Source organism: Choloepus didactylus, chromosome 2 (genome assembly GCF_015220235.1).
Source record: "Choloepus didactylus isolate mChoDid1 chromosome 2, mChoDid1.pri, whole genome shotgun sequence".
In the NCBI taxonomy this organism is placed as follows: domain Eukaryota; kingdom Metazoa; phylum Chordata; class Mammalia; order Pilosa; family Megalonychidae; genus Choloepus; species Choloepus didactylus.
In genome coordinates this window covers 84,930,388-84,955,413 of record NC_051308.1, presented here as the reverse complement: position 1 = coordinate 84,955,413, position 25,026 = coordinate 84,930,388, and the positions used below count along the sequence as shown (strand labels likewise).

Genomic DNA, 25,026 nt, shown 5'->3' with positions numbered 1-25,026 from the left:
TGTTCAACCATTCACAAGTACTTGTGAGTGAATATTTGCCTTTGACACTTTATTTACCGTTTATTGTCACTAAGAAATAATTCTCTTTGGCTAATGAAGTCAACTTCTTAAATCAGATGCCTGTTTTGTTTTCTCTCCCCGTTTCTTTATTTTTCTGTCTTCTTCCCTTTTCTTTTATGTCTTAGTCCTTCTCTCTGAGTAGCTGAATTGTATGGTCTGTTTCACTGGATTAGTACACAGAGGTCAGATTGTGGTGAAGTGTGATTTTTCTAAGGTATTGGAAGTCTGTTCTGCAGGTGATGCAGAAAACCGTATAGGATTAACTAGAGAATACAAGGTCAGTTACTGCTTTTGAAATATTGCCTTTGTCAGCCGTGTGGAAAATAATAGGACCTTATTTATAAAAAAGAATAATATAAATGCAGATGTTAATTAGTAGTTATTATGTGGCATAATTAATAAGTGCAGCAAGAGCAATGATCCATGGATTTCAAGAATGTCATAATTTAGAAATGGGAATGATAGAGGGCATTCCACAAGATGATACCAAGATTTTATTAAAACCTATAACAACTCCAAATTTATTTTTAAGTTCACTAAGAAGTGTGGTGATTATACTGCCATTCTTCATTATTTTTATACTGTGTACATAGATTATTTCACCTGTGAATGAAGATGGAATAAAATGAGAATACCATGTTTACAATTATAAATCATAACTCTTCTATCTCTTCCTTGAGCACATGGGAGCAATTGTATTCTGATAAATTCTGTGGCACTAGGTGGCAGAGTTAGCCTTTTTAAAAGTTTTATATTTTGCTTGTGTTATATATTTTTAAAAAATTCTTGATGATATGTTAGCTAGAGATTGGGTTTCAACAAAAAAAACATGACTTTTCTTCATAGATTCTGAAATTCCATTAGTTTTCTCATGTTCCTGTTAGTTTTTTTAATGTACTTGTTTGTTCTACTCAAACCCTCCCCCCAATTTTGCCCATCAAACCAACTATTATCTCTCTCATCAAATAATTATTTGATTCCATTTCTGACTCCTACTATTTGAATTTTTCTTAACAGTCCTTGCCTTCATGCCAAGCACTAAATTCATAATTTTTTTCTAATCATGGGTCTTAAATCCCTCTATCCTGACCCTGCCTCCCATATTCAGTTGGTTATAAAACTGGCAGGTCTTGTTCTTTTTTTAGTAGATGCAAAAGAATATTTATAAAACTTGTTTGAGGTATCAAAAGAATAGTAAAATTGATACCCATATACCTGCTACCACTTGGAATTTCCATAAGACTCTTCATATTCAGATCGTTGCCCTCTCACTACAATGGGAACTACTCTCCTGAATTTGTTTCTCATTCCGTAGCTTTGCCATATTTATATAAAATCCCTGAAAAATATTTTGTTTGTGTGTTTAAATTTTGTTGAAATGGAATTATTTCATATTTACTTTTATATTTTCATAAGTTTTTTTAACTCAACATTGTTACAGAGATTTGGACATGCAATTGGATATAGCTCAGTTTTGGAGTAGTCTGTTGTTTGCATATACCACAATTTATTTCTAGATTTTTTGCTATTATAAAACACTGCTGCTAAAAGCATTTTCATATGAGTTTCCTGCTACTCATGTGCGGTTCAGAGCCCTAGAAATACAGAGTTTGCACTGGGTGTGGAATTGCTGAGTTATAGGGTATGCTTGTCTCTCTATTTTACAAAGTGGTTATACTAATATAACTCCCACCAGCAAGTATGAAGCTACCCCATTCCCCACTTGTCATCACTTGATTTATTATCAGAATTTTTCGTTATTGCCAATCCTATTGAGTGTAAAACTCATCTCATTTTAGGCCCTTTCCCAAACAATACATCTTACCCTACCACCACAATCCGATAGAGGAAACTGGTTCTTAAAATTTATGTAAATGGAATCATAGAGTACGCACTCTCTTGTGGCTGGCTTCTTTTACTCACCATGTGTTTTCAAGATGCATCCATGTTGTTGCATGTTATCAGTAGTCCATTCTTTTTTATAGCTGAGTAGATTTCCATTCAATGGGTATACCACAATTTGATTATCCTTTCCTTCCTGATGGACATTTGAATTGTTTTTTTGACCTTTATGAATAAAGCTGCTATGAACATTCTTATGGAATATGTGTTCATTTATCTTGGATTGTACCTAGGAGTGGAATTGCTGGGTCATATGTTAGGCATAAGTGTAATTTTATTAGAAACTGCCAAATCATTTTATCACATGGTTATACCACTTGCAATTCCAACCAGCAGTAGAGTGTTCCAGTTACTCCATATATCTTGCAAATTCTAGGTGTCTTGTCTTTTTTAATTTTAGCCATTATTTGAGTGTATAATAGTATCTTATTGTAGTTTAATTTGTATTTCCCTGATGAAAAATGATGTGATGTATCTTTTCAGATGTTGACCATTTCTTTTGTGAAATATCTTTCCAAATCTTATGCCCGTATTTTAAAATGTAATTGTTTGTCTTTTTCTTACTGATTTGTAGGAATTTTTTTTTATATTCTGGATATAAACCGTTTCAGAAATGTATATTATGACCGTTTTCACTGAGACTATTGCTTACCTTTTTGCTTCCTTACTGCTGTCTTTTGATGAATGAGAAGAATAATTTCATTTTGAAGAAATCTATTTTGTCAACCACAAAGATAAAACAGAATTGACAAGTATAAAAGCATACTGCTTTTGTTCCCTTGTGCTATTTGTCATAGCCCCTTCCTCGTGGTCCCTCACTCTCAATGGTCACTTCTGGGAAACTCAGCTTCACAGAGTTCTTCTTTCCTCTGTACATTTAAGAACTCCAATTATTTTTTTTATTCTAGAGATATGCAGATTGGATTTGTTTTCATGTCTGTCTTAGTCGACTGAAGCTTCTTGATGGTTTTATATTTCCAGGGTATACATGGTTCCCAGTCTGTATAGTAAATGCTCAAAATATATTTATTGAAGGAATAGTTTCCTGTATAGATTATATGACTTTCTTGTGTCAAGGTTTATATCCTTTTTATATTTTCTAATTTTTTTTGTTTTCTTTGGGTTTTCAGCAAAATTCCCCAACCAAAGTATTTTCCAGACCGGGAGTCTACTTGGCAGCAGTTAGGACAGTTCTAAAATGACTAATTTTTAGATGGGACCCATTTGGGTGTAAGCATCAATTAATGTGAAGAAAGCTGGGAAATTAGCAATAAATTTTAAGTTGTCTCTTGGAAAATTGATGGAACCTAGTGTTAGGTAGGAGTTTTCCTGAAAGCACACTGCAAAAAAAAGGTCTTTTATTGGGGAGCAGGTGGATGTCCCAGCATGAATGAGGAACAGAGGGTCTGGGAATTCTGGCAGGAGGAAGAGGGGAATTGAGGAGGGCTGTAGAAAAGAAGTTTGAACTGTAGCCCTGGAATGTGGAGGTACTTGATAGGAAACTACATAGGATCCTGGATATAGACCCCTTCCTGAAACTTAGAACATAAGGCAGAGGTTTAGTGATATTTCAGTATAAGAAACCAGGATGCATGATCATAGCAGGAAACTTGATACTGAACCATATTTTGGTTTTTTAAATATAGTACCCAACTAGAGGTGGGTGTCCTCCCAGAGCTTGGGGACTATGCTAAACTGGAACATAAAAGTTCTGTTGTGGGCCCCAAACAACCAACGGTCATAGTACTGTAGAGTTTTGAATTACATTGTGTGTTCATGGTATCCCTCCCCCTTCCCCATGTTGTATAATCAGAGGCTCTCTTCTACCCCACAAGAATGAATCAGAGGAAAGAGGTTTAAATTAAAGAGATCTAGGATACAGACAAATGCCAACAATGGGGGTAATAAATATTGGAACACTACAAATTGCCTGAATTGTACATGTTGTTAAACTAAAGTTTTCTTGTATTCATAGTATTTATTTTTTCCCACCCCCAATTAAATCTCCAGAAACTGTATGAGCTGAATAATCTTCATGCACTTATGGCAGTGGTTTCCGGCTTACAAAGTGCCCCAATTTTCAGGTTGACTAAAACATGGGCGGTGAGTAAATTTCCTCAGTCAATTGATTTCCTATTGCAAGTAAAGATGTATTAGTTTCTTTTTGTGGTTCTTAGTAAGGTTAACATTATAATAGTAGATACGAATTTTTAAATTACCTTGTACTCTGCTCTTTGAAACCTGAACTTTGTCTCCTTAAGTGTTCACCAGATTTGTCAGGTATTTTTTGGGTAGATTTCAGTTTGGGGCTTGGTTTCTGGTCTTTGGGAAAACTTTTTTGTAGATCCTCTTTAAACATTCTTATTGAGAAGATAGTGTTTCATATTCACTGATAGGAAATTGTTAATACCAAAATATTGCATTTAATCATGTCATGATTATGCTTTTGGAAAGTTTGAGGAATACTTAAATTGTAAGTTTCAAAAAAACTTAACTGATTTAGATTTTCATTATTTTTTAGTCAGTACATCACTGAGGTTTTTTTTCCTTTGGAATAATGGAAAATCTGATAGTTAACTTGGCATCATGTGATGTTGCTGCACATTCTGATGTTATGTTAATCATATTTGATTCTATTACTTTAGCAAAGTCAGGGTGTGAATTTTTTGACTTCTGCAAATTTGTATATTTTCGTATTTGAGTGACATGATATTAGTCTCAAGCTTTCCAGGTATTTTTCATTTAGGGTTTTTATAAATAGAATTTTAGAGTCAACCAAATTAGATTATATTTAATACTGTTCCTCGTTGTTCAAGATAAGTGATTAAAAGGCTATTACATTTTGTAAAAAGGGTTTTGTATTCTTATGGTCCTCTGCTAAAGACATGACTAGCTTTAAAAAAACTTTTTTTTAAATTACTAAAATATAGCTGTTTTTAGTTAGCCTAATGCTGCTTTCACTTTTTACAATATCTAGAGACAGATGTTTCTCATGAAAACCAGAGTCAGTTTCTACATTGGAAAACTTTAATGTGGAAGAGTTTATGATCCTTTTTATATTTCATTTGTATTATAGGAACACCTGGGTGAAAGGTTTTCCTACTTAAAATTTTGTTTTAAATAATGATGGCCTCATCCTCTTTTCTTAAAATTTGAATTTCATGGGGGAATGGAAATGATTATAAATATAAAGATTTAGGAAAATAATTATATTCTGATTTATAATATGGTTTAGAAATGAGATAATTTCCCTCGAGTTGATTTTTATTTTCCTTGAAAATATTGACATTGACTCCCTCATTTATTTGCATGGAAAAGAAGATTTTTTATTTGGTAACAGCTCCATTATTAATGTGAATAAAACCTCAAATATTTGTATTAAATTTTTAAATATTCCGTACTGTTCCACACTGCTGGGCACTGTCTTATTGCTTGCTATGCAGTAGTGAATAACATGGACAAAGCCCTGTTCTCATACAGCCAAAATTCTGTTGGGAAAGATAAACTGTAAACAAATAAATAATGTGTCATAAATAGTGATAAATGTTCTGAAGAAAACTAAAGCAAAATAAATGGAATAGAAAAGAATGCCAGGCAGTACTATTTTGTATGATATAGTAAGAGAATTTCTGGTAAGTGGCAGTTGGGTTGAAACCCACAGGAATTGAGGGAACCAATCATGTAGATACTTGGGAGAACAAAATTCCCACACAGAGGGTATAGCAAGTACAAAGGCCCAGATATGTTCAAAGAAAAGTAGGGTGACCAGTATTGAGAGAGCAGAATAAACTAGGGAGTGGGTGGTAGGAGTTGAGAGAAATGGCATCAGATCCGATAATGGAGATGTTCTTTACTGACACTCATAGAGACACAGAGGAGCATGTAGAGTGGGTTTTGTTTTACACACATAAAGTTTGTGTTAGCTAATAAATATTCATGTGGAAAGGTAAGGTTTGAGTTAGATATCTAAGTTTAGGAGAGAGAATTTTTGTGATTATCAGTATAAAGGTAGGATTTAAAACATGAGATTGGATTGGATCAGGTAAGACATGAGCAAAGATGAAAAACCCTGGAACCCTCCAAGATTTAGAGATAGGAAAAAGAAGAGGAATCAACAAAGGAAATCACTGTTAGGAGAAGTTTTCCACAGTCAGGTAATGAAAGTATTAAGAGTGATGTGTCACAATTGCATGGAACTTTGAATAGGAAGTGAGACATGGTAGGTTAGTATAGGCTGGAGTGAAATAGTGATACATCCCAGAGTAATTTGGGCAGATAATAAAAAATATATTTACAGCCTCCCCCTCCCCAGCCCCGAGGATCTGGGGGAAGGTGCGGATGTGTTGGACATCCTCACCTGGACTGGTGTTGATGTTGTCACAAACATTGGGACTGGCGGTTTGATGTGCTGAGCCCTCGAGCACGGGACTTGCCCTTATGAAGCTGATTACCACAAAGGAGAGTCTAAAGGTATATGTAATGGTGCCTAAGAGTCTCCCCCTGAGTACCTCTTTGTTGCTCAGATGTGGCCCTCTCTCTCTCTAACTGAGCCATCTCAACAGGTGAACTCGCTGCCCTCCCCCCTACGTGGGACCCGACTCCCAGGGGTGTAAATCTCCCTGGCAACGCAGAGTATGACTCCCGGGGATGAATGTGGACCCGGCATCGTGGGACTGAGAGCATCTTCTTGACCAAAAGGGGGATGCAAAATGAGACGAAATAGTTTCAGTGGCTGAGAGATTCCGAATGGAGTTGAGAGGTCACTCTGGTGGACATTCTTATGCAGTATATAGATAACACCTCTTAGGCTTTAATGTATTGGAATAGCTAGAAGTAAATACCTGAAACTACCAAACTCCAACCCAGCAGTCTGGACTCCTGAAGACAATTATATAAGAATGTAGATAACAAGGGGTAACTGTGTGATTGTGAAGACCTTGTGGATCACACCCCCTTTAGCTAGTGTATGGATAAGTGGAGGAATGGGGATAAAAACTAAAGGACAAATGGGGTGGGATGGGGGGATGATTTGGGTGTTCTTTTTTCACTATTATTTTTTATTCTTGTTCTGGTTCTTTCTGATGTAAGGAAAATGTTCAGAGATAGATTGTGGTGATGAACACATAACTATGTTATCATACTGTGGACAGTGGATTGTATATCATGGATGATTGTATGGTGTGTGAATGTATTTCAATAAAACTGAATTTAATAAAAAAAGAAAAAAAAAGTGATGTGTCAAAGCTGCTAATAAGTTGAATAAGGTCAGAACTTTGAAATGACCATTGGATCTGGCAATGTGGAGATAATTATTGGCCTTGCAAAAGTTTCAGTGCAGTGGTGGGGTGAAAGACTGATTGGACTTGAGAGGAGGATGAAGAAGTGGTACAGCAGGTATAAAGTACGCTGTTCAGAAGGGTTGGAATGTGGTGCTACAGAGAAATCTGATAGTAGCTGGAGGGATATGTGAGACCAAAGAAGTTTGTGGTGTCTCCTTGTTTTGTTTTGTTTTTGGAGATGGGATCCATGACTGTGTTGTTTTTTGTTTTGTTTTTTTTTTTTTATTTTGAAATAAATTCAAACTTAGAGGAACAGTGGCAAAAACAATACAAACCCCATACACAGAACTCCAGCATACCCCGACCCCCAAGTCCACCAGCTTGAACATCCTGTCACACCATTTTTTTCTTTCCTTCCCTCCCTATCATCCATCATCTATTGTTCTGTCTTCTGAACATATGAAAGCAAGCTGCACACATCCTTGAACAAACAATGTAATTCACATATACATTTCCCATGAACAAGAACATTCTTTTATGCAGTATCATTAAGTGCAGCTAAGAAGTTCAAGAAATTCAACATTGATACAAAGCTTACATTCTATATTTCCTTTTTTTTTTTTTTCTTATGTCCCTTCTGTGCATGACTGTGTTTTATGCTGGTGGCAGTGATCAAGCAGAATGGGAAAAATCTAAGAGAAAGAGAGGTAATGATATCCTTGAAAAGGCAAGAAAGAATTAGATCCAATACACAAGTGGAGCAGGGACAGTTTATCTGTTTTAACAGGAGGGAACAGAACTCATTTGGTTTCAGATGCAGATAAGCTGGTGGATTTGGTAGTTGGTTTCTGTGAAAGTTCTGATTGCTTTGATTCTTAAGGCCTAAGTAGTAGGTCATTAGTTGAGAGAGATGGGGGAGAGGTGTTCAAGGTTTGGAGAAAGACAATAAGATACGAAAGTCATCTAGGAGAGCGTGAGTATTAGATTAACTGGGGAACTGTAATAGATTTTTTAGGCCTCATGAAGGATGCACTTGAGAGTTTTGGTCACGAATTTATTCAGTTGAACCCAGCCAGCAAGGCTGTGTGTTTCTAGCCAGATTCAGGTGCTCGATGAAAGCCTGGAGTAGTGCAGAGAATTGTATTTTACCCGAGTTGGGATTTTGCCAGGCTTGTTTGTACCATAGAGGAGAGAAGGGTAGAGCAAGAAATAAACGAGAGTAAATGTAAAAGAGTTATTATAGTGATAGATGAGGACTCTAAACCAAGTAAAACGACTAAGAAAATGAAGGAGATGATAACAGTGAAAAGGTGGGAAGTCCCATTGAAGTAAAATAATTAATGGATTCAGGATGACATAGGAGTGAAGACTGAGAGGAATAAAAAAGATAAGGAAGAAGTCAGGAAACTGAGAAACCAGGATATTGGGAGTATCGTCTGCCGGAAGATTACAGACACCAAGATTTATCAGAATAATGTTGACTCATGGGTTCTTTCTCTCCAACTACTGAAATCTTTAATATATTAGTGAGAACGATCTATAGATCTAGTTCTCTTTTGTCCAATACGGTAGCCACTAGCCACGTGTGGCTATTCAATTTAAATCATTAAAATTAAATAACATTAAAAATTTACTTTCTCAGCTATGCAAGCCTTATTGCAAGTGCTCAGTAGTCACATATGGTAGTGACTGTCATATTGGGCGACACAGTCATAGAACATTTCCATCATCACAGAAAATTCTGTTGGACAGCACTGGTCTAGTGCCTTGAACTTCAAAGGTGCTGGAGAATTTCAGAGAGGTTAGTAGGATAATGAGTTTGAAGAGATTGTGAAGAGCAAGGAGCAAGGATTGCACCTAATCCACCTCCAGACTCATGTTACAAAGTTTATAAGAAAAGAAAAAATGCTTAAAGAAAAGGTTAGGGATAGGGGATTTTGCAGAGGGTGGTCTGAAAGTTCCAGAGGGTATTGTTGGGAAGGTTTAGGGGGAGGAGGAGGATGTCAAATTAGAGAATAAAAAAGACTGTATGGGTCTCATGCCTATTTCAGTTAAACATTTTCCGTTAATGAAGAATTGAAGCTGTTTTTTTTTTTTTTTTATACATAAAAGGAATGTACTAAAAGCCCTACAATACCCTAAATGGAGAAAATATTAGGGACATTCTCTTTAACAGCAAGGAACAGGATGCCCATTTTCACTTTTCCTATTCAACAGAAAGGTCCTGCCTAGTAAAATTTTAAAAAGACATTTTTTCCATAAGGACTGGAAAGGAGGAAATGCAGTCATTATTTATGATGATTTGCCTCTCTGCACAGGAAACCCAAAATAATCAACAGAAAAAAAGTGATTTAAAATAAGATTTAGTATGGTAGCTGAATATATAAATAACACACAAGATCAGTTATATATGAAAGATTTGAAAATATCATTGAAAGGGAAACCATTTACAATATCAACAAGAAAAATAAAAAATATCAAACAATAAATGCAGTAAAATGTGGAAGACCTATATGCAGAAAATTATTAAACTATACAGGAAGTCATTAAAGAAGAACTAAATAGATGGAACGGTGTCCCTTGTTTATGGATAGGAAGACTTGAAGATGCCATTTCTCTCCAAATTTATGTGGAGATTATATGCAACTTGAATCAAAATCCCAGTCTGGGGATCTGAACAAGATTGATTCTAAAATTTATCTGGAAATGCAAAGTTGCAGGTATAGTCAAGACATTCTTGAAGAAGAAAAAGATGCAGTTGTCCTAACAGATGACAAAACATATTGAATAATTTGGGCAATTTAGAGTTGGTGCAGGTTTAGACATATTGACCAAAGGAACAGAATAAAGAACCCAGACATAGATAATTGCATTTATAGAACCCTGGTACAGGACAGTGGTTACCCTGTAAATCAGTAAAGAAACGGGGACTGTTGATTAATTGGAACTGGAAAAATTGGTTATCAATTTGGGGAAAAAAATGAAATTCAGTCCCTTTCTCACCCTATTCACAAAAGTCATTGTCAGAGGACTTATTAAGGGCTTAAATGTGAAATGCAAAATTTTGAAGCTTTTAGAAGAAAAAATGGTGATCATCTCTTTGGTTTGACATGAATAGATTTCAAGCTTGGGACAGGTAGGGATTTTTTATGTAAGATACAGAAATTTCAATGAAAGAAAACAGGCAAAATTTTTGTCACGTTGAAGTAAGAATTTCTGTTCATTAAAAGATATCTTAAAATTGAGAAGAGACAGGTCACAGGTTGGAGGATATGTACACCAGTTCTAACTGATCAAGAATTTGTATACAAAATATGTAAGGAACTCTTACAAAGTAAAAAGAAAAGACAGACGAATAGAAAAATGGGCATTATAAAAGGTATGTTGCGGTTTGCTAGTGCTGCCATTATGCAAAATACCAGAAATGGATTGGCTTTTATAAAGGAGATTTATTTGGTTACAAATTTACAGTCTGAATGCCATAAAAGTGTCCAAATTAAGGCACCAACACAAGTATACCTTCACCGAAGAAAGGCCAATGGCATCTGGAAAACCTCTGTTAGCTGGGAAGGCACGTGACTTGCATCTGCTGAACCTGGGTTGTGCTCCTGTGCATTCTTCAAAATGTCATTCTTGGGGCCTTTTGTCCTCTCTTAGCTTCTCCAGAGCAAACACTGGGCTAACATCTCCAAAGTGTCAATAAAACTCTGCTTTCAACAGCCGTCTCCAAAATGTCTGTCTCAGCTGTAGCAAGCATCTGGGCCTGTGTGGCTGTTTTTAAGGTACTCCAGTAACCAATCAAGACCCACGCCGAATGGGTAAGGCCACACCTTCATGGAAATAATCCAATCAAAGGTATTGCCCACAGTTGGATGGGTAACATCTCCATGGAAACATCCCAATCCAAAGATTCCAACCTAATCAACATTAATATGTCTGGCCCCACGAAATTGCATTAAAGAACTTGGTGTTTTGGGGAACATAATACATCCAAACAGGCATAACTTACTTCATAGAAGGAAAAATATACATAACTAGTAGACACATAATGAAATATTAATAAGGGAAATATAAATTAAGAAGTTGGACAGTATGAAAGGTTGGTGAATAACTGAATGAATAGAATATCTTATGCATTGTTGGTAAAATATAAATTGTTGCAACCATTTAGGAAAATAATTTATCATTATCTTATAGTTTTAAACATCTGCACATTTCAGGACCCAAAATTTTATTCCTTGTTGGAAAGTTCCTGCACATATTAACCAGAACCACATGTATAAGAATGTTCATATCAGTTTTCTTCAGAATTGCCCAAAATTGGAAATAATCCAAATGTCCATTGTCAGCAGAGTGGATAAATAAATTGTATTACATTCACACACTGGAATTTTATAGAAGCAGTGAAAATGAGTGAACTATGGCTACCCACAACATCAGGGATGAAACATTGTCATCAAAATGTTAAGTGAACAAAGTGTCAAAGACTATGAACAGTATGATATTCTGTAGTCAGAAATCAAACAAAATTTAAGGGAATGATAAACACAAAATTCAGAATAGTGGTTACTAGTTACCTTTTAAATATAGAACTGGATATGGAAGGAGCACATGGGTAGATATGTGATGTTGGTAATATAGTTCTTAGGTAGGAAGGTGGGGTCATGTGTATTCATTGTAACTTTTTAAAATAAAGCAATTAATCTAACGAGAGTCACATCACTCCAGGGACCAATGGTAATTGAGTGCCATGAACAGGAATCATAATTAATCTGTACGTGAGGTCCAAGTTAAATAAAGACTTTTTTATGCAAATACATACATTTCTAAATATTTTGTGGGGATACAAATTAAGGTGATGAGGAATAATCTGGGAATCTCGCATTTTTCATGATGACTGACATGAACAGAGATTCGTTTTAATTTTCTCCAAAGCACATTGTGGTGATTAGGTGGTATAGTGATCTTCCCAGGAACATTTGTCATTATGTGCAGTCTATTTTTCATGAATACCACTGAAAGTGTGAAGAGTTTGTCCCCAATTGTCTTGGCCATAGAAAGAGTAGTACACCAAGAACATATGGAGTTAGAACATTGTGAAGTACTTTGTTTTCTTTTTTTTTTTGGTGGAGGCAGGAAGGAAGGATATAGTGAGGTGACATTGTAGGGATAACATTGGAAATATCAGAAAAAGATTTGAAAAAGAGAAACAAAGTCAAGACCTCTTAGGTATATCTTTGCCACATGACTTTGGATGAGTTTCTGAGCTATCACCAGGAAATATCCATTTAAACATCTAATCATTTCTTTATGTCTGTATTCTTCCCCTAACTCTTCTGGAAACAAATTCTCCCCTATTCCACCCCCTAGGCTGAATCCTGTTAATCTGGCTATTAAGTTATTATAAAAATTCCAAAATATAGGACTTCTGGGGAAAATGGCAATGTAGGGAACACCAGGAATCAGGCCTTCCTCCAAAAGAACTATTAAACAGTCAGGAAGTTTCTGAAACAACTATTTTGAAACTCTGGAGGGTAGCAGAACACTGTACAGCAATCTAGGGAAGTGCGGGAGCAAAGGCTGATAAATTATGGTAAAGAACAGTAAATAACTCTCTCTGCGGGGCAGCTGCTGGTGCTCATCCCCCCACTCTGGCAGCACACACTGCTATGAGGTCCAGTCCCTGGCTATCTCGCTGTGACAGAAAGGGACATAAAAATCCAATTCCTCAAGAGTAAGGGTGGGCACAGCCGATCACTGATCACAGCTTTGGATTAGCAAAGTTTGGGGCCTGGCTCTCAGAACAGCCACTGTACCCACCCTTTCCCAGACAAGGCAGCAGTAGCCATTGTTTCAAACTTCCTGAACAGGGGTGGAGGCAGTGGATATTTAAATATATGGTGCTTCCTCAGGGCTACCGGGGACAGTTAGCTGAAGGACTGCATTTGCTGGGCAGGCCAGGAAAGCTCAGCTTTGGGAGCCATCAGAGAAGCTTTTGACACTCTTCCTGATCCCCTCCCCAGGGCACTTTGCAGGTGACCTGCACCCCCTTCGTGAGTCCTCAGCCCTGTTTTGGCAGGGAAAGACTGACTTGGGAAATTACTCTTCATTGTGCTCTCCTACCAGAATTTGTACTTCAGGCAAAAGCATCTTAAGACAACAAAAAAAGTATAAAAGAAACTATAGAGGTGGACAGTCTGGGACAAAGACCTGCCAGCTTCAAACACCCGGGAAAGGAAGTCTGTCCCTGGGAAACAGAGGAGACAACCAAACTTCCGTAAACAGGGGAACTCCAAAACAAATAACAAGCAAAAGCCCAGAACATGACACAGGCCCAGAAAGACAAGGAAAGCGCTGCACACTGCATTCACCTTGGGTAGGCCTTCCTGATAGGAGGGCTGAAGCTTAAGAAAATCTCTGACTTATCATCAGCTAGTTAAAAAATCAGGAAACAGACTTCTCAGGGAATAAATCTCAGAGCTATGATTTAAAATTATTAAAATGTACAGTGTGGATCAAAAGAATACAAGACAAACAGAAACCAGAAATGATAGCCCACCCAGAGGAAGAGGATAAAAATCCAGGAAAACATCTATAATGAAAACATCTATAATGAAGACACCACTAGAGCTGCCCCACAAGCAATGCTAAAGGGAGTTCTTCAGGCTGAAAGGAAAGGGCACTAGACAGTGATTCAGAGCAGCATAAAGAAATAAGAACCTGCAGTAAAGGTAAACATTTGGGTAATTGCAAATGCCAAAATGTTGTATTGTTTGGTATATAATGCCAGGTGATAAAATGCAAATGCATAAAAAGTAATCAGAAATTTATGGTTTGGGACATACAATGTACAAAATATGAGTAGTAACAAGTAAAAAAAAAAAATGGTGGGTGAGTAGAGGCATATAGGAAAAGTATATGTGCATGCTATTGAAGTTAAGTTAGTGTCAAACCAAATATGCTTGTTATATGTTTAGGATCTTAATTTTAATCCAATGGTAACCACAAGCAAAATAAATGAAAAAATATGTCCATATAGAAATGAGAAGTCACTCAATATGGTATAACACACAAAAATCAAATAAATATAAAAATAGACATTAATTAGAAGTGAGGGACAAAAAGGTAGACTTACAAAGGCTAAATAGCAAAATGGCAGAAGAAAGTCCCACATTGTCAGTAGTAACTTTAGATGTAAATGGATTAAACTCTCCAGTCAAAAGGCAGAGATTGGCAGAATGGATAAAAAAGCATGACCCAAGATATACGCTGGCTGCAGGACATTCAGCTTAAATTCAAAGATAACAAGTAGTTGAGGGTCAAAGGATGGAAAAAAAAATACACTATGCAATTAGTAACCAAAAAAGCTGGGGTGGCTATACTAATACTAGATAAAATAGGCTATAAGTCAAAAACAGTACGGACAGAGATGGTCATTATATACTGATAGAAGGAAGAATTCAATAGGAGGATGTAATAATTATAAATACATATGTGCCTAAAAGCAGAGCCAACAAATACATGAAGAAAATACTGACAGACTTGAAGGGAAAAATTGACAGTCTACATTAATAGTAGGAGACTTTAATATACCACTTTCAATAACGAATAGAATATGTAGTTGGATGATTAATAAGGAAATAGTAAGACATGAATGATACTCTAAACCAGCTAGACCTAACAGACACATATAGAACACTTCACCTAACAGCAGCAGAATACACAATATTCTTGAGTGCACATGGATCATTCTCCAGGATAGACCATATGTTGGGTCACAAAACAAATCTCAGTAAATTAAAAAATACTGAAATTATAGTGTATAGTCTCTGACCACAACAGAATGAAGTTAGAAATCAGTAACAGGGAGAAATGGGGAAAATTCACAGATATGTGGAAATCAATTTGGGAATTAGGGGACAATTAAAATATTGGGGCATTTGAGCTGAATATGACTGTATAATTATTTCACATTAGGAAAATAATCAAGAAAAATGCTTAACCATCTATTTTTAAGATGAAAAATTTATAATTTTCTATTTAGTTGATTTTATTTACATTAAAAGGATACATTTTATGCATAATTTGGGTCATTGTAGTAGACAGGTCTGATTTTCTTTGATTTATATGCTACAGTATAATTAAAGAAGATAAAACTTTGAAATTAGAGTTCAGATTTATAGGAGAATATAGCTTTAATTCAGGAGAAATATTTTTGCTACTATAAAATGGGATTTGTAAATAACATGATTTTCTGTTTGTTTTTTAGTTATTAAGTCGAAAAGACAAAACTACCTTTGAAAAATTAGAATATGTAATGAGTAAAGAAGATAACTACAAAAGACTCAGAGACTATATAAGTAGCTTAAAGATGACACCTTGCATTCCCTATTTAGGTGAGTTATTTCACTGTGTTTGTTATGGTTAATTGTGGCTCTGCCTTATTAATCAGTAATTTATGAAATTCAACATATTTTAAAAATGTATATATCCATCTAATAAGTTACTGAAATATTGTTAAGCCAAAAAAAGTTAGCTACGGGAAGTTGTTACCTTATTACTTGAAAAAAAAAGGCTTTTCAGAGACTGTCTTTTTCCTTAGAGGTAGATCATATGGTAAAATCTTAGTTATAGCTGCTTTAGTAATACTTCTAAAGAATGAAACAGTAGTTTATAATGAAGTTTTAGTACTCTAGAAATATTTAACATTAACTAAAGAAATCGATCCAATGGTTTGTTGAATTATTTTCAACCTTGTGAGTTTGTACTTTATATACCTGGCAGATATTTTAGTGTAAAATATGAAGAATAGTCTCCATGAATGTTGATGTTACTGTTTTCCTAGATGAAATGAGTTGTTTAGCTGTCAAAATTAAGCTTAGTGTCGAGACAAACAACTCTCTGTATTTTGTATCTCATTTCATTAAGAATTTAAGTCTTTACTGTGTATCTTGCAGTATTTATACATTCTAAGAAATATCTAACCAGTAACGTTATATGATTATTTTCAACAAAATAAATTGTTCTTAATTTGTATGTGTGTCAAATACGCTATATGGTATAAACCTAGCATGTGTTAAAATAAAGTGGTTAGATCCTGTGGCATGTAATCAGATGACAAACTTTGTTTCTAATATACCTTTTTTTCTACTATCTCTACTCTTGTCTTTTATGTTACTACTGCTATGGAATCTGTAGATAGGTATTATTGAGAGTAACTGAAAAGCCTGTTACTTGTTTAGGAAGCTCCACTGTGTTACCTTTGAAGTCTATAATATTAGTGTGTGTCTAGAAGACAAAACAGGGTCAAAGGCAGTTGATACACTCCAATTCAGTTGCTATAAAGTATCAGCTTTTGTTTCCCAGAGAAGAGTTGAGCTCATTAGAACATTGTAAGACTGGAATCCTAGGATTCTAGCATGAGTGGTGGGTACATGTCATACACCCTGTGTTGAAGGCAGAATACCCCTAATCACAGATGGTTAAATCTGAATATTGTATCTTGTTTCTTTGATAACCAGTACACGACCATAGCATGCATGAACTCCTGTCAGAGAGGCTCTGAACTGGATTTTAGGAGAAAAGACATCCTGTTTGTGCTCAACTTTTTACCATAACTTTGGCTGTGTCCGTACTTGAAAATGTAAATTGGGAGAAAGAATAGAGGATTAAAAAAAAAAAAGTAATCATTAACTTCATACTCCACAAGATTATAAACTTTGTATAGCACATAGAACATTAGACTGAGAATCAGCAAACCTCAATTCCAAAATGGCTCTACCATGCTAATTTTTCAAGTCATTTAGTTGTCTTTTTGAGTCTTGTTCTCTTTATCTAGAGCTAGCACACATAGGACGAGAATCATGTTCTTCTTAGGGCTGGATCGGACCATTCATTCCACAACTGAGAAAATCACAGTCCAGAAAGGGCGTAGTCTGAAGACCTAGTTACAGACACATCTGAAACTTAAAATCTTGATATAGCATGCTTCCATTATATATGATAAACTCTCATTCTAAAATTTACTTGTTCTGTAATTGCATTTTTTTCTCTTTGAAATATGCTTTTCTCAAACCAGATTCCATAATTTGTATCTTTAATGAAGGAAAATTAAGATTTTTTTCTATTATTGAAAATGAGAAATTGGCAAAATAACATGAATACTTATGTTGCAATATCTGGTCAAGGGGTCTTTGTTTCATGTATTTCCAGAATGGAGGCATCAGTACAGGATTTGAAGCTGTGTGTGCATGTGAGTACATGCACGTACTCATGCTCCTTTCCATACAAAGAAGGGGAGGAAACTACTAGCATAGTTGGGGATTAGTGGAATCTGAAAATCTATCCTAGCCCTGGTACCTGAAAAAAGCTCAGTAATTATTCCTTTGGGTTAAGTCAAATGAAGCAGGTATTGAGGTGCAGATATTGTTTTGGAGAACATGTTAGAATCATTATCTTTCCTGTATCAATTTAGTCTTCATTAACTCCTTTTCTTTTTCAGTTCTCTTCTAATAAAGAAGATGCACGGTCTTCCTGTTTCACTGTCATTTCTCACTGTCTTTTTCACTTTATACCTAAGCTAATAAAAATGTACCCTATTCTTATTCTCTCCTTGTTCTTGCTTCTTATTCATTGCTCAGCCTGCTGCTCTCTCCCTCTTTACTCTGTAGAAATGTTCTCAGTAAAGTCATCATTGACTTTTTTTTTTAATTAAATTCAGTTTTATTGAAATACATTCACACACCATACAATCATCCATGGTATACAATCCACTGTCCACAGTATGATAACATAGTTATGCGTTCATCACCACAATCTATCTCTGAACATTTTCCTTACATCAGAAAGAACCAGAACAAGAATAAAAAATTAAAGTGAAAAAAAAACACCCAAATCATCCCCCCATCCCACCCCATTTGTCCTTTAGTTTTTATCCCCATTTTTCTACTCATCCATACACTAGATAAAGGGGGTGTGATCCACAAGGTCTTCACAATCACACTGTCACCCCTTGTAATCTACATTCTTATATAATTGTCTTCAGGAGTCCAGACTGCTGGGTTGGAGTTTGGTAGTTTCAGGTATTTACTTCTAGCTATTCCAATACATTAAAGCCTAAGAGGTGTTATCTGTATAGTGCATAAGAATGTCCACCAGAGTGACCTCTTGACTCCATTTGAAATCTCTCAGCCACTGAAACTATTTCGTCTCATGTTGCATCCCCCTTTTGGTCAAGAAGATACTCTCAGTCCCACGATGCTGGGTCCACATTCTTCCCCGGGAGTCATACTCTGCATTGCCAGGGAGATTTACACCCCTGGGAGTCGGGTCCCACGTAGGGGGGAGGGCAGCGAGTTCACCTGTCAAGATGGCTCAGTTAGAGAGAGAGAGGGCCACATCTGAGCAACAAAGAGGTACCCAGGGGGAGACTCTTAGGCACCATTACATGCAAGGTTAGACTCTCCTTTGTGGTAATGAGCTTCATAAGGGCAAGTCCCCTGCTGAGGGCTCAGCACATCAAACCGCCAGTCCCAATGTTTGTGACAACATCAACACCAGTCCAGGTGAGGATGTCCAACACATCCGCACCTTCCCCCAGATCCTCGGGGCTGGGGAGGGGGAGGCTGTAAATATATTTTTTATTATCTGCCCAAATTACTCTGGGATGTGTCACTATTTCACTCCAGCCTATACTAACCTACCGTGTCTCACTTCCTATTCAAAGTTCCATGCAATTGTGGTGTTTGAACAAATAGACTGTAGAGTTGTACCATTTAGAAAATTTAGATCGTGTACCAAATAGATATCTATTCCCTTGGTCTCATATGGAAGTTGAAGTTTTAAAACACAATCAGTTTCAACCTTTACCCTTTGGCCTGGCTTGCCCTGGTCTTAAGCAGACCTGCTTCATTCATATCACTAATTGAAGTCTGGGATCTGATTTCAGCTTTTTTTTTTTTTTTTTTTTTTTGACAGTGGCTGTATGCACTGATACTGACATTCATATCTGCCGAGCTCTAGCTCTGAGTTTCAGGTGTCTCAGAGATATGCATTGTTCCAGAGACCAATCAGGTTATACGCTAGGGGATCAGCATCTCAGGGTTTAGAGATAGGCATTACAATTCAGGGATAGAGTTAACTGCTGTAAGAGCTTACAATCTAGGGACTATTACAATTATTATGTCCACGTTAGGATATGTTCTAAGATTCAATTCTGAGTTTACACATTGTGGTTAGTCCATATTGGTGAGGCATCATCCCTCTCACCATGTTTTCTCCAACACTTTTACTCCTATATATATATTTTCCTACAATTTTATAGAGTTATATTCACATACCATACATTTATCCACAGTGTACAATCAATTGTTCATGGTATCATCATAAAGTTGTACATTTATCACCACAATCCGCACTTGAACGTACTGATTACTACAAGAAAAATTGTTTTTTTTTGTTTTGTTTTTTTTAGCAATAAGAAAAAAACATCATTGACTTTTGATTTGAAACATTTAATAGGTATTTCTCAATCTTCATCTTAAGTTTGTGAGGGTCAATACTAGTTGTTATTTCTCCTTCTTGAAATTGTTCATGGATCCACCAGTCTCTCTTGGTTTATCTTCTATATTCCTGACTTTTGTTTTAGTGGCTCCTCTTTCTCTGCATTTCTCTTAAATGCATTCTTCTAAAGGTCTCAGTCCACTTCTTTTCTTACTTTTACACACTAATTTAGAGTGTTCTCATTAAACTATTTTCCATCTATCACCTAATACTCCCAGATCTAGACTAGATAATGTATCTACTAGACATCTCAGCTGTAAGTTCCTTGAGGGCAGAGACTGTATGTCTTTGTTAAACATCTTAATTCCTGAGGTATAGTAATGTTTTAGGTACTCAAATACTGATTTAATGAGGTATTCAATATACTACCATAGATGGTAACTCCAATTCAAGGTGTCCAGAAGTAAATTCATGATCTTTCCTCCTCCCAAATCTGATCTCCATCCTTTATCTCCTAGCTTGGTCTACACTGCTCCACCAAACTAAAAACCTGGGGATTTTACTGGATTTCAGCTCTTCCTCTACTTCTCATATTTTCTAGTGAAATGGGATGTATGGTTTACAAGGTTATCTGAGAATTAGAAACCAAATGAGAAACAATGGTGGGGAACTTAGAAGTTAAAATGGGTGCTATAGACTTAAGCATTTACATAGGTTTATATATTGGTATTCTTCATATAATTTATCCCTATACTCTTCTGAAGATACATCTAGATTGTGAAATGATTGTGGACCTAATTGGCATAAACTAAGTAGACTTGAGAAAGAAAAATGAAACATGTTAGGTAAGTTATTATGCCTCAGTTTAGTTCCAGTATGAAAATCCTCCTTTTAATGTAGTGACAGTTTTGTTTTATAGGAAACCTTAAGATTAAATTTATTTAATCTCTCAAAACATACAGGCATTTTGTAGGAATATGTGAAGTAAATCTCTCATACAACTTTTTGACTACCTGATTTACATCATAGACAGCTGATTCATTTTTTTAATCCCTGATCTTCAGAACTCTCAGATGTTTTGAAGAATGAAGATTTGACAATAGTTTATATCCTGTTTGCTTTTTTCATGTTTTGTTCTAATTTAAAGTGCATTAGGATCATGATTTTTAAATTTAACTCGTCATAGCTTCAAAATCCTTTCCCATTCATATGAAACTAGGCCTTGTACACTTGTCAAAAATTTCACCACTTACGAGATAGAACGGAACTTGCCCTTAAGACATTTGAAAGATAATACTTAAGCAAATTGATAGCTTCTGTTTAACTCTCCCTTTTCAAGTATACAAATTTGCATAGTGCTACCCTTTATTCATTATGTCTGCAAAAGTTTTTATGGAAAGAATATAACAACCCAAAGAATCTATAGTATATGGAAAAAAGGAAAAGGTTAATCATCTATTAACATGAGAGACATTGTCCAAACTGATATTATTTTCCACCCTAAATATGATGATAAATCCAACCATTCTGTGTGAAGCGTAAAAAAGAGAGTGAGAGTTTATATGCTGACAAAACCCTTATTTTGATGCTGCCAGATTTATGTGTAATGCAATGTGGATTAAATGACAAGAAATAGAAAATACTTTCTTGGCTTTCAATTCATCATCTCTTGAAAAGTTGCCTCTTCTGTTGGTTTGCATTCAAGGTAAAAATTAGTCAGCCTGGACAATATAGTGAAAAATTCTTAGGATAAGGATACAAAGATTTGTCTGGAGAGGAATAGTTTGGCACATCTCAAGGAAAAAATTGCTTTATATGAGAGTTATTGCTTTAAATCTGAAAATCATTAACAGCATTCATTTGTTCTTGTCATTGGAGAACAATATTAAGGGGCTTGTTGAAGAATTTGGCATGGAAAGGTTTGCTTTGCTTCAGAGAAAGAAAAATAGAACACTGCAGAAATAATTTAGTTGTAAGGAGCATAAATATTCTTTCACATGCATTTTATAGTCTTATTTCTATTTTATTTATATAATGTAGGTAGTTCAACCAACTTCAGATATTTTCTGGGAAAGAAAGCTTATTTTTCAAAGTATGGAAACAAGTAAATTGTTGCAGTTCTATGTATTGCTTTCCATTAAGTAGAAACAGAATGTTATAGAGAAGTTTCTGCAAAATCTCCAGCCCTTCTGCAGATAATGAGTATACTGTTTTCATGTGTCTAGGTATGACCCCTCCTCACTCTTACAGAAAAGCTCACCTCCTCTCCCTCTCCTTTTAATTTTCAATTTAATATCTCAGGTTTTCATAGTAGGATTTTAGTTTTGAGAAAAGGAAAGCTGTCCTGCAACTTCATGATGATGTCATAAATCTGTCTCCCCTTCTGCAGACTTTAAGCCCTTATTTGTCTTCGTTTAAGGCATTATCCTTCTCATCTAGAACAACAGTAAGCACTTAAGAAAATATTTGTTGGTTGAAGGAATTTAAATGATCTCTCTCTAGCTGTTTCCATTGTTTCCAGTAATTTTGTCTTTTAATTTTTGTTTATATACAATAAATGTATTTGTGTTGTATTTTTGTAAGCCTAAACTGAATCATCATCTTATCATATCAGTACAATTTTAAAAGCATACCAAATTTTATCTGATCCTTTTTTGCGTTTTGATGATTTTTGCCTATATTGAAATATCAAATAACTGATCTCTAGAATACAGTTCTTCAGTTTTACATTAGTTTTAGAAATTGCTATTAACCTTTATGTACACATATTTTCAAAAATAATAGCTTTGTATTCACATTTTTATTCAGATAATTTCAACAAAGCCCAAGACTTTCTACAGCTCCATGGGAATTAATGGGATATTTTATATATTTAAGTATATAAAAGGCTCTGACACTATTCTCAAAAATGCTTAATGGTCAAAAAATTTCACTGGCTTTTAATATTTTAAGAATTAGTTTTATTCCAATTTATTATCTTTGGTTTGGTTTTTTTAAAATAATATACACCGTAAATTACTTTATTCTATTCTGCCGTTTAGGTTATGCATGGTATTCTGAAACAGCAATAAAGTACATTCAGTCCTTTTGTGTATGTATGTGTGTGTGTGTGTTAGATCCTGAGCTCTGACCAGATGGCAGCTAGCCCTAGCTTTTTCTTTAGCCAAAATTCCGTCTCCTTTTTCCATTTCCTCATTAATATCCTTTTTTACTCTTGTTCTTTTTTTACCATTCTTTAATGGTATATTTTCTGAAGTTTACTTTAGATCGCTCAAACACTTGTGATATAAAAGGACTAGAGGTGGAGTTGCCTTAATTTTATTCCCATGGTCATAGTATTTTTCTTTAAGAACCTGTAGCTTTTTAAAAACTAAGCATTGCAGCAGTACATAATGTGTATATTAATCATAAACAGAATCAGATTCCCCTAGTTCCAACAACTGTGCTGGTGCTGTGTCCTACTGTTGGCATTTCTGTAATTTGCTTTGTAATTTTTATTGGGAAACTAATAATAAAAACTTTAATAACTAACATTTATTCAACACTTAACTCTAGGTGCTCAACACTGTGTACTTTACATAATTATGTAATAACAAAAATTTTATAAAGTAGGCATTATTATTACTATTATTTATATTTTACAGGTGAAGAAACTGAGGCCAGGGAGCTTACGGGACATGCTATAAAGATAGGCATTATAAATAGTTCATTTATAGTTCAAAGAAAGCATCATGAAATTACATTAGTATTTGGATATCCTGTATTTAGATTAAAATTTTATGTTATTCTTTCAGTCTTTCCTATAATTACCTTTAGTATTATAATTTAATTTAGTTAAGTATTTATGCCACTGATAAAATTGAAAACTGGGCTTATTTCTAGGTGGCTTCTTTGAGGAGGAGGGGGGATGGTCATGGCAATGTAAGTAGAGTCATTCTTTCCTTACTTGGTTATCTTTCACAGATAATAAATTAAAGACAAAAGATTGTCAGGGTGTAATCATCTTTAGCTTACTATTAAGGGTAATCTAAATATATATAAATTGTATTACATGCATAAAGGTTTATCAGTAAATTTAAAACATCTTCATGATTGCAGAAGATTTTACAGTTCAGTAATTATTACCAGTAAGAATACCAAGGCATATGATGATAGAAGAATTAGCACTCTTAGACTCATAGAGTCAAGTGAACATTAGACGGAAAATTTGATCTTTCTACTGTAACAGGCTTGGAACCTTGGGGTTAAGTTTATTCTTAGATATCCACTTGATTTCAAGTGGAAATTTGGGCATCATCCAAATTCTCAAGTTTTAAAAATCTGCTTCAGAGAGACCAAGTGTCCTAGGCATTAAAGGCTTCCCATTGAGTACAGAATAGGGTCTAAATCCTCTTTACAATAAACTTTATCACATATATGAAAAACAAGTAAACACAAAGAATCCTTCTGTTTAGCAGCTCCAAAGTTACAGCTCAATTTTACTTAAAGTCAGGCAACCACATCTTTGTTCCTAGGTGACCTGCAAAGTAACTGGCTATTGAACCTTACCTAGCATACCAGTGACCTCATCTCTCACAAGACTCTCATTAGGTTGTAACTGTTCTTAAGTTTTTCTTTTATTTTCCTTATGGCCCAGCTGCTTAACTAAACTACCTGCCATAACAACTGACATAGCTCTGTTAGGTTTTCAGTGGAATAGCATGGATCATTGTAGTTTTATGTTTGAAAATCTGGATTGTATAATGAACATATTGATCACCTACTCTGTGCAAGGCACCATGCTATATATTGCAGCATCTGTGGATGAGTAGTAATAATAGTGATAGCTAAAGTATAGTGAACACTTATAAGTGTTAGACATGTGTTATCTCATTTGATCTTCACAATAACTATATGAGCTAGGTACTGTTGCTATCTCCATTTTATAAGATAAGGAAACGGAGACAGGAGTATACAAGTTGCCCAAGATAACACAGCTAGTAAATAGAGCTGGCCACAAACCCAGGCAGTTCTGACTTTAGAGCCTACACTCAGCCATCATATAATATTGCCTCTTATTCCCTGTTCCCAAGGAACTTGGTTCCCCAAGTTATTCTTTATCTCTCCAAGAACTCCAGAGCAGAGATATATCAGCTCTATGAAGGAGAGCAGAATGGGTCCAGTAGCCAAGGCAGTTTAGCTTTCAACCCAGTTTTCTGATTTGTATGTTGACGTCCATATTATCCTAGTTTTAATAATATTCCTGCCCTGTGAAAATTCTGTAAGACTTGTCTTTGAAAGGGTT

General features: G+C 35.4%; 1 protein-coding gene across 4 annotated transcripts in view; it reads left to right on the top strand.

Annotated features, from left to right (window-relative positions):
• RALGPS2 (Ral GEF with PH domain and SH3 binding motif 2) overlaps positions 1-25,026 on the top strand; it is a 214,576-nt gene that overhangs the window by 113,147 nt on the left and 76,403 nt on the right. For all 4 annotated transcript variants that reach the window (XM_037825267.1, XM_037825268.1, XM_037825270.1 and 1 more), the window contains exons 7-8: positions 3,973-4,065; positions 15,511-15,637. In XM_037825267.1, the coding sequence (XP_037681195.1) occupies positions 3,973-4,065; positions 15,511-15,637 (220 nt within the window). The remainder of the gene's footprint in view (positions 1-3,972; positions 4,066-15,510; positions 15,638-25,026) is intronic.